Below are 11,714 nucleotides of genomic sequence, written 5' to 3' on the forward strand. Positions count from 1 at the left end.
AAAACATTCTTTCAGCCATATATCATACATTTCTCCAAATACAAAGTAAATGAAGTTCAATAATACCTAAGGGCCCGGAGCCAAAGGTAAGGTGTAGTATTGGAGATGACACCTAATTCAAACTAAATAGTATGTATCATTTCGTGGGAAAAAACATGACTCAATTTGAATTCTTCATATCCATAATCAATGTCATGTTCCATTTCAAGAGAATAGGTGTTTGAATTTCCAAGAATTTCATATGCACGAACTTGAACTCTCTTAATGCCATCAAAAGGATACATTTGACGATCATGCTTTGAAGACAAGATAATATAGAGTAAAAATGTCAAATGATTGTTTAAGGAAATTTCTCTAAATAACTTCAATGAATCACATTAACCATTAACCAAGTCCTTGTGTGAATCCTTTCTAGTCACTCTACCCATACAACAAAATTTTTACATGTGCTAGACACCCAAGATTTTCGACTTGTAAAAGATATGGATTGATAGTGACTAAGGTTGAAGATGGTTTCACATTTCTCTCTCCCATTGTGTGTTTCCAAAGAAGTTGACCCTATTTCTTAGATAAAACTCAAGGTGTTGCATTTGTTAGAAATGATATTAGATCAGATTATAACGCTATCCTATTGTGGGAAAAAATTAGGCGTAAAGGTTAAAATTTGCTATGTTTTTTGTTATGGTGTTGACTTGTAAGTAAACAATAAATTGATTGTATTAGAACAATTAAGAGAAGACATAAGCAGGTCATAAGAGTACATACGAATTTATAACATTGACAAGGTTGACATCGCAAATGGTTATTTTGATTATTTGAAGGTTACTGTTCCATTTCATTAAAATGATACTGCAAGTACCAAAAACAACAACATGAGATAAGATTGGTGCATGGAATCTACCACGCCACACACCTTCATTTCAACATTTGCATGACCTCCAGTCTATTCCAATTCACTTGCATGAGGATAAGTTCAATAAATTAGTGGGCTAATCAACATGTAAGATAGTTTTGAGTCCAACACATGCATGAAATCAGAATTGACACCTCCAATAGGGTGGGTTTAGAAATTTTCATATAGGCTATGCCTTATGCGAGTGGATTAGGTTTAATTTTTTTTTACAATTTCATTGCATGAATACAATATTGAAGGGTTAATAAAACTGGAGAGTTGATAAGTGTGAAAAGGTGTTGACCACTCCAGTTGGACAGCTTTGCGTCATATAACATATTGAACTAGAATACAATATCCTTATAATGGTATTTTTTTCAAGTAAGTGCTCTGCTCAGAGGATAAGTGTTACAAGAATCAAAATATGACATTTTTCTCAGCATAGTCGGTACCTCCAAATCAAATTGCTAGAATCAAATTATCAATTTTTTCTCAGCATACTCAGTACCTCCAAATGAATTTTCTATCGATCCTTTCAACTCCACCTTCGCATATTTCCAAATGAAATTTCTACCTATCATGGTTCTAGATGTCATCTTCCCTTTAATGTTTACAGTTTTATGCACGATGCACTGACCAAAGCTGACATGCAGACATTAACTAGCTTGGACGAGTCTTAGATCCCATTGGCACCAACGCTAACCAAAACTCCAACGTCAAAGATAAAATCAGTTGCCCTAGAGTTTAGTTGGGGTTGTCCATCTAAAGCATTAAGAGTTGAAGTTGGGTTGTCAAGCTAAAGAAGAGGAGAGGTTGTGTACCCTCCTAAGTAGTACGGAGTTGCAACTAAATCTAAAGTTAGTCGTTGATTTTTCTTAGGAGAAGAATAAGAAGACTAACTATCTTGTTCCTTATAAATCACACCAACATGCACACATCCATCTATCCCTCTTCACTATTTCCATGGCTATAGGTAGTATTTAATGTGTATAAACTAATCCTAGCATTAGTTTCAAATATTGGAAATATGAATCAAATAAATACATGGAACAAAGATATTGTATGAATAATATCAATGATATGGTTTATCTGCCTTGGGAAGAGGCCAAATAATACCATCAATTATTCTATTTGCCTTCAAAGTTAAATCGATAAATTAATAGGTTCAGAACAACTGTCATTTTAGAAATATAGTAAAGTATATAAAAAAAATGGATTAATATTCACAAGTACTAATGCCAATTAATACAATCAATTACTATAGTACCATGTCGTAGACAAAAAGGACTAATAAGAAAAGTACTCCCATCTCATGTCTCACTAATTAAAATACAAACTCTAAAGAGAGACTATGAACTATAATGAATTAATAAACTCTCAATGAATTTGTTGCTCTGTTGAAAGATTTTGATTTTGTAATTACTTATAGATATGGTTGATGTTATTTTTTTTATATAGGTAGTGTGTTTTGAGTGCACTCTAAAGATGTTATTTATAAAAATAATCTCTAGTGTTCCTAAGGTTTTTTCAGGAATCCCTAGTGAGGGATGTTATATGCACTGTGCAGCACCTCTTTAACACTTTCTCTATCACACTTCCATAATATGTTGTTATGTTTCAATATGCTTTTCTTCTTTGATGTTGTGGAAAAGATAATAGATCCTTGTCAATAATCTGCTCAGCCAAAGTGTGGACGAAGCCTCAACCATGAGTGATAATGATGAGTCACGAAGATAGGGTTAGTTTTGAGACTCTCCTTCGAAGGATCTAGCTCTGGAAATATGGAATTTATTAGGCTTCACTCATCATCTTTGAACACTGTTATTCTCTCGTCATGGGGTTTAAGCACACAACCATTGAATGTAGTCAGTAAAGTTTCTTTAGTTAATCCTCACATCAGTAGCCGAGAAAATTTATTTTAGGGCTTTGAACAGTGAGTCTAAGAGAGAAAATAGCTTTTCAAGGATCTGCATGGTGAGTGCACTCAAAGGGTTCCTCCTATGTGGATAAGGTAAGGCCATGGACCTTTTTCAAATCTCCAATAAATCAAGAGACTCATAAAACTCCATCCTTGCGCATATCTTGGTTGAGAAAATGTTGGACCAACAATTCCTATTGCTATAAACCCTCGAGACCCAACAATAAGATGCCTAACAAGAAACGAAACTATGGCTTTTTTTAGCGTTATTGTGCATCGATTCATATTTACATTCATGGTATGTCTTCAACATTCATTGTGGAAAGAGCTACAGATTACAATGGAACAACTACTTGAGAGTTGATATCAGGTGAGGTAGTTCTAGACCAAATGAATAAAAGCTCATCATTCATCTGCATACCATTTTTAGAAACATGTTGGTTTAAGTTTCATTGGTTTATTAGTTCGTGGCAATGCATTGAAGGATTGACATTAAGATATATTTTAATGGATAAAATATGTGCATGTGGGCATACATAGAATTCGATCCACCTAGAAGAATAGATAATGATATTTAAAATTACTAGAACTCTTGGATAAAGAAAGAGCATGTTAAGGGTGCGATAATCTCAAACAATATCGAGGCTTGCAAAGTACATATTGATTTTCCATATTTGTTGTTCGAAAAAGCTACAACTCTCGACAATGAGAGTAAGCTACTAAAAATTCAAGAATTTTAACCATATCTAGAAACAAAAAATGTAAGAACAATAATTTGCAATATATATTACAATGGCACAATGGTCTATAGATTGAAGGACACCTAGTTTGAAATACATTGCATGGTTACAATATCTTGAACCCAATTGAAGGCTCCATTTGTTATAATCCAATTTCAAAAAAAAAGTTATGGACTTAGACTACATCATCCATGAATGAGAGTGATTACATGAGATCCCCGAATATGGCACTACTAATTTATTCTCATCATCAAACATTGGATCATGTTGATCCTGCTAACAAAGCTAGATTATGGGGATATGTTTGCAGCTATAATGGGGTTGTTTTAGGATATTTCAAGTGCTTATACATGAGTTAACAATAAACCAGCACACTAAAAATAGTTGCAGCTCTTTGCCTCCAATTTATGATGCTAGTGAAGAGAGTGCAACAATTTGCTTAAAAGATAGTGACAACAATTCACAAAGATATCTAGAGCAAAAAACAAACAATGAGATCAATATAGTCCAAGAAACATGAGCATAAAATGTGAACAAAGTAATTTAATATGCAATAAGTGGAAACAATGATATAACCAATAAATTGAAGATAATAAGCCAAACAATAGGAACAAAGCATTTGTCAGCATATAAATTTTTGCACTACCTCGTTGTCCACTCTAGGAAAGTTCTTTCTTGAAGATATATAAGCTTCATTTTCATCAAAATATACCTACCAAATCACGAATACATTTAGATAGACTTATAAATTTTAATCAAATGATCTAGAATATAAAACGTCGGTATGAAACAATGATCAAATGGGAAAAGGGGTACATTTTAGTTGCGTGTAACAACCAACTCCTGAGTTTAGAAACCCAGATTGTAGTTATAACCTCATCCATGGTCTTCATGCATAGCTCACTAAAGGTGTATCAAAAGGCTATTAGTCTCTCGGTTATAGAATTAGACTATTTTTATTTGTAACTTAGCGAAATGGGAAAGCTCTGGAGACAAGCCAGATTCTTCTTCTTTCATGTGGCCATGACAAATGAATAAAGAAAATAGTATCAACCCCTTGGAAAATGAAATTTGAGAACAACAAATACAATGAACAAACAAAGAATATAATGAGTTGAAGGGATTAAAAACATGCCACGCATAACGAACCTTTCCATCAAAATATTATTCTATTTTGTGCCAGAACAGAACATTTCAATAGAAATTGCATGTAGCCTACTACTACAAAGGAAATTCAAACCCCAATACCACTTCAAATTTTACCCAAAATTACCTCAGATTTAAGGGTATCACCATATGTTATAACAAACAAAATTAAAAAAAAAATATCCTTTGGAGAAATAGGACCATCAAACAAAGTTGAACAATACATATTAATGAACCTTATTTTATATATTAATATTAGGATGAGACTATTTTTCTATTGGAAAGAGAGAAAATTTCATAGATACTAACAAATCCTTATGCATTACCTTCATTCGAATGAGTTAATAAAAATTAATGGCATGGGGAGAGAGATTATATTATGTTTTTGGCAGAGATCCTTTATCTCTTCCTCGAGCACCAACATTCTTCTTGTGTGTAGTAGCAAAAATGGAAATCCCCAATGGAGATCCTTGTCTTCAAAACTACTCCATTTCTACTAATGTCTTGGGCATAAATTTGGTCTCTTTCTCACTAGAGCTATTATATGGAATTTTATTGAGCTACAATGATAGGAGAGAGCTATGCATAGCTCACTAAAGTCTTATCAAGAGTCTATTAGTCCATTGGCTATAGAATTGGACATTTTTAATTTGTAACTTAGAAAAATGGAAAAGTTGTTGAGACAAACTTCATTCTTCTTCTTTCACTTGGCCATGTAAAATAAATTAAGCAAATAGTTTCAACCCCTTGGCGAAGGAAATTTCAGAACAATAATTAACATGAAAAAAACAAACAATCTAATGAGTTCAGTCTAGAGGGGTCTCCCTTTGTAAACAAGCATCCATAAGATTATTAGAGGCAATATGAATCTTTAGTAGAGGTTGATTAGTCTTCACATCACAAACCACATACAATGGAAAGGTACCAACCCCTACAGTACAAATGATGTCTCCAAATAAGGTGTAGTCAATACCAATAATATCATATTTTGATTATATTCTCAAACTCTGATGCAAAGAGGTCATCATCAACTACAATCATACCAACTAGATCAAACATCTTATTCACTTCTTTATTGGAAATTTCACCATCATCAACAAGGTCTATTGTTGGATTCATCATTCACAACTCACTTTGTAGTCACCATCCACATGTGTCTCGCTACTGAAGTCCCACTGCACAACTGACCTTCCACTAGTTCCTCCAATAGTTGGAACTAGTTTAACCGAAAACAACTTGAGATAACTCACTTTGATTGCTACAAATTAGCAATCACACATGCTTAACTCAACTCTAACTCTTCCAACTCAAATTTACTTAGTAAAATGGGTGACACAAGTCATGTCACACAAGTTAATTGGATTGAAGTTGTGCGTTGATGTGGAAACTCAAATTTTATCAATTTAATCAAGGCAAAATCAAATTCAGAATTTCTTGCTCTATTTCTTAACATTCCATCTCAGCAAGAAAGGAATTATCAACCACCCATATCCTCCACATGCGGAACTTAGAATTCCCTCTTCACAAACCATTTTCAAAATGTGAGCATCTTCTTCCTCTATCGGAATGTAGTGCAACAACATCATCTCACTTTGCACACAGTCCTGTAAATGATGATACCAAATATCTACATGCTTTGATCAATCATGAAATACAAGATTCTGAGAGAATTTGATGCAACTCTCATTATCACAATAGATCACAGTTGCATCCATCATCTCACCAAGTATTCCAACAAGTATCTTTCTCAGCCATATCGCCTCACTTGCTACTTGACTTGCAACCATGTATTCTATTTATGTCAAGCTAAGCACCACATACCTTTGCTTCAGGTTGTACCAAGAAACAACTGCAAACCCAACAATGAAAAATTCACCTGATGTAGTCTTTAGGTGTGATGGACTTCCCACCCAATCTGCATCTATGAAGCCACACAATTCCACTCCCTTTGTTCGTTTGTACCATACTCCAAACTCGGTAGTGCCTCTGAGGTACCGTAAAACATGCTTAACAACCTTCCAAAATAATTTGGTTCGCCTGACTATATCTTTGCTTAGCTGGTTGACTGCATAGCACAAATATGGTCATGTGTTCATAAGATATATGAGTGAACTCACTAGATGTCGATAAATCGTAGCATCCACTTCTTCACTTGAAGTGGTATCCTCCTTCCTCCAATTATTTGTGAAAGGTGTCTCCGTGAGTTTATAACTCTCCATGAAGAATCTCTGAAGTATCTCATTTGAATAATTTCCTAGAGACAAACAGTTCCCCATCATCTTGCGATACTTCCAACTAGAGGAAGTAGTGCATGAGACCCATGTCCTTCATTTAAAATTCCCTTGCAAGGTCCTCCTTGCAAGATCTAATAAGATGTTCATAATTAGTTAAAATCAAATCATCAAGATATAAGACAATAATAAGAAATTTACCTTCTATCAAGGTGTGATTGAGGTTTGCATCCCCTTCACTTTTGGTGAAGCCCAAACCCGTGTGATAACTATCGATCGTGGTGTACAAAGCACGAGGTGCTTGTTTGAGACCATACACACATGAGACTGACGTTCAAATGTCTCAAAACCTTCTGGTTGCTCAATGTACGCCTCCTCCTCAATAACCCCATTGAAAAATGTTGTTTTTTACATCCATCTCATGGATCTTCTACCCCATTCATGTAGCTAGAGAAAGAATTGATCTAATGGATGAATACATTGCTACAAAAGCAAAGGTATCCTCATAGTCAATTCTTAAATTGATATCTTTTTGTCATAAATGGGTTTCGTCTTAAGTGTCCATTGTCTTAAATATAAAGTTTTGTCTTAAAATATTTTTGTATCAAACTGTTTTTGTCTTAAATGTAAAGTTTTGTCTTAAAATAATTTTGTCTTAAACTCTTTTTGTCTTAAATAAAAAGTTGTCTTAAAATATTTTTGTGTCAAATTATTTTTGTCTTACATATAAATTTTTGTCTTACAATATTTTTGTCTTAAACTCCTTTTGTCTTAAATATAATATTTTGTTTTAAAATATTTTAATTTTGTCTTAAAATATTTTTTACGTCAAATTATTTTTGTGTTAAATTTTAAATATCAAATAATTCAATTGATATTAAATTTTAATGTAGAATAACTCTATAAAAAATTGTTTTAAAAGTAACATGGGTATTTTAAATATCAAATAATTCAATTGATATTAAATTTTAATGTAAAATAACTCTATAAAAAATTGTGTTAAAAGTAACATGGGTATAGGAGTAGCCTTGGTGTAATAGTGATAGCACTCGAAATAGGTCAGATACAATTAAAATATTAATTAAATAAAATTTATTATAGACCTTTAAGGGAGAATACCTAAAATACGGCAACTTGTCCGAAACCACTCGAACATTCTATGGGTGAAACGTCGATATCCAGAATGCTTTAATCTTAGGGTATGATGAGATGTTGATTTCCATAAATCCTTAACTCTCATGATAAGATGGGACGGTAGGAGCCGCCTCTTTCAACTATACTTCTCGGTTGCTTCAAAATAAATAATTGAAAGCCATACCTTTAGCGTCTGGTAGCGTCCTCCTATTGCAAACTAAATTAATGTGCGGCGACCCTCCTGTTTCATATTAAACTCTCTCCACTAACATTAATAGGATGAAGTCGTATATTCAATACAAAATTTCTTCTGCTTGGCCTCACACGTTTAAGGACGCAGCCGGTACTCTCTACCGTCAGTTCCTGCCTGGGCGTCGCTCCGAATGTATCCTTCCTTGCCATTCGCAATATTTCTTGATTCCACAACCCTAATTTCTTGCTTGTAAGTAGTGCCTGAAACCCTTGGTATTCTTCTATCTGCAACTAGAGAGCATGGATTCCTCGAATTCGTTCTGCCCGCTGCAGTACAACGAAGATATTGTGGTGGAAGTATTGAGGCATCTGGAAGTATGGTCCCTGGCCATGGCGACCTGTGTGAATAGGCAGTGGAAACGTGCTGTGGAGACGGAGAGGCTGTGGGAGGGAATTTGCACAAAGCGGTGGCCTGCGGCGGGGGAGTCGCAGAATATGAGATCCTTTGTGATGGCGCTGGGAGGATATCGGCGCTTCTTCTTTCATTGTTTGCGCCCACTTCTTTATCGTTCTCTTCCCACCAGGCCCTGCAGCAATGATGGAGTCATCCCACTCTCGCTTTCTCTCTTCTCCATGAATTGCTACGAGCGGCTAGGCAGAAACAAGGGCTACCTAAGTGACGGCGAACCTTTCATAAGCCCCGTTGGGTTGTACAGGATGGAAATTTGATGCTGTTGAGTGTTGAAAAAGCTCCTGTGATTTTGCATGCTTCCAGAAAAGTTATTTGCATTGTCATTTCTTGTTTCCTTCCTTCCTTTTCTGATATTTAAGAATCCGTTTACTTCACTTCTGTGCTATGTAATTTAAATGATTAAACAACGATCTTCGTTTTCCAAGGCCACCGAGAACTAACCACCCGTGTTTTAACCTAGGTAATCTTCCATTGCCAACAGTCCGTTTTGGCAGGCCCTCGTCTCCCAGCCAGGGTTGCCTGGTTGGAATTTGACGGGAAATTCCGTCTTTAAACCTATTACTGTTTAAATATTTTATATAACGTAGAAGTGTCGACAAGTTTAAAAGATGTATTTTCGACGACTTAATTTTCTTCAAAAACCTTATTAATCGCGGAAGGACACGTTTCATTTCTGTCCAACTCCTGGGCTCTTCTGATAGCATATTTGGTAGTTATATTTATGGAATATCAGTGGAGTGGGTGGACTGAAATATATAAAGGATCACAATTACCTTCATAATTATAATATCAAGAGATTTGGTGGATTGAAATTAATTATATTATCATAATAGGAGCTGTAAGCCAATGTATTTAAATGAATATAGGGTACAAATAAACCAATGTATTTAAATGAATATAGGGTACAAATAAAATTTATAATGAAAACATCAGTTAAAGTCCCTAAAATATAATTATAATATAATATCCCTATCATATAAAAGACTAACAGTCCACTATATATTATATCAACTTACAATTGTTTACTCAATTGTGGGAAGGTGTGTCCTCTCAGCTATTGAGGTTATGGCAAAGATGATTTAGATTGCAACATAGTATTCATTAAGATAAATTGAATGTGGGATTGTTAATTAGAGCTACTAGTCTTAATAATCAATATTTCATTTTCATCTCTATTTAGTCTTAATAATCTACATTTCATTTTCATGGGAAAACAATGACAAACATTACAACTTCCATACTCCATGTGTTTACTTTGGAGCACAATGCAAAGATTACTTTTTCATCAAAACCCCTATATTCCATCTTTTTACTTGTGAGAGAAATGCATAATTACTTTTTCATCATTTCCATTCCTTCTATTTCGTTGGAGGCTCAACTTTCACAGTGAGATTTAGAATTTATTCATTCATATCCATATTTATATTTATGTATATAATTATTGATTTCATTTTACATCTTAGTCATATAATTGAGTTGCTATTAAACTTTTATTTTTTAGCTTTCTAGTAAAATGCAATGTGTTTATAGACAAATGATTTGACTGCCCCACCATATTTTCTTATTATAGCAAGCCAATTGTAGGTAGTGACACTGTGAGGCATTCCATGGCAAATATGTTGATACAATGGTAAATATAGAGTGGTGACTCTACTAGGCATTTCATGGAAATATGTTGATACAATTTTAAACATAGAGCCTGAAAATATAGAAAACTTGAGCCTGATAAGAAAATACTTCCTATGCTTTGTTTCAATCAATCTATTTTATCATAGCCTGTTTGCAAATTACATAATCAATCTATTTTGTCATAGCATGTTTGCAAATTACATATGCTAACTAGTCCAAATTAAGTAAACAACACGAAATGTATACCTAAAATCCTAATTTTCATAAGCCTAAAATGGTTTTCTAGACTTACACCAAGGGATGATTGTTTATTTTCTAACTTGTTGCCCCATACAATAGGAGCTCCTACTATTGTATTTTGGTTCTATAATAGGAAGTTACAATGCCTCTCTTCTAATGATATGAATGTTTTAAGGACATGGGAGTTTGCAAAGCCCCTTATATAACTAGAAGCTATACCTAGAAGAAAACTTCATTGTTATTATCAACTTTAACTTATCATATCGATGTCCTCATATTAGGGTAGTTTTTGTTTTCCTCTTTTGGATAGGGAAAATGGTTTATTATTATATATAGATATTACACAATCATATCACTAGTTTCAATGGTTGGTATGGGAGCCTAAGATTTTCTCTTATGCTTCTTGAATTCTCTAGTTGATTTCCTCCTTTCTCAATGCTTTTACCTTGCACTTTGTATCCCACCTATTCTTTGTACTTGTTGAGAGCTTACCATGTCTCTTTTCTTTCTCACATATCTAGAGATATTGGCCAAACATTATTTCTTTCTCTAAAATTAAATGGAAAGGGGTTCAATGTTGGTGATAACATATTTGGATTGATGGAGAAAAGAATATAAAAATCAAAATAAAAGAAAAAATGACAAGTAAAATATTTAGGAATTACAAGGGGTTGATTTTGTTATTTGTATTTTTACTATTCTAAATTACTTTTGTTTCTTGTTTTGAAGAAATGTCTAAATACTCTTGTAATGCTACTTTTTTACATTAGTATAATTTTTTCTTCTCAAATTTTTTTTTTTTTAAACTTAATCTTAAAAACCATGGGATATAGGAATCCCCATTTTATAGTAAACTACCAAATAAATTTTTTGGTAAAAAAACACTTATAATAGAGTATCATAAATATATAAAAAAAGATGTACACACCCTTACTTTTTTTAGAACTTCAACTTAAAAACATGTGATACATCAACTTAGAAACCATGTGATACACCAAACCACATTTTATCATAAAATATGATATTTATTTATTTATTTTTTTGGAAAAATGCATTTATAATAAAGCTTCATTTAACCTCAACATTAAAAAAACATGTAATTCTATGTTACACTCACTGG

The 11,714-nt window shown here is 33.5% G+C and overlaps 1 protein-coding gene across 1 annotated transcript; it reads left to right on the plus strand.

Moving 5' to 3' along the window:
* The first annotated feature begins 8,553 nt into the window (after window positions 1–8,553).
* LOC149142645 (F-box protein GID2-like) lies at window positions 8,554–8,982 on the plus strand. Its single transcript, XM_089451538.1, has one exon. The coding sequence runs from the start codon at window positions 8,554–8,556 to the stop codon at window positions 8,980–8,982; it is 429 nt and encodes a 142-aa protein (XP_089307664.1).
* The last annotated feature ends 2,732 nt before the right edge of the window (window positions 8,983–11,714 follow it).

Source organism: Pinus tabuliformis, chromosome X, assembly GCF_031772625.1.
Source record: "Pinus tabuliformis cultivar Carrire ecotype Pingquan chromosome X, CPIR1, whole genome shotgun sequence".
Classification (NCBI taxonomy): Eukaryota; Viridiplantae; Streptophyta; class Pinopsida; order Pinales; family Pinaceae; genus Pinus; species Pinus tabuliformis.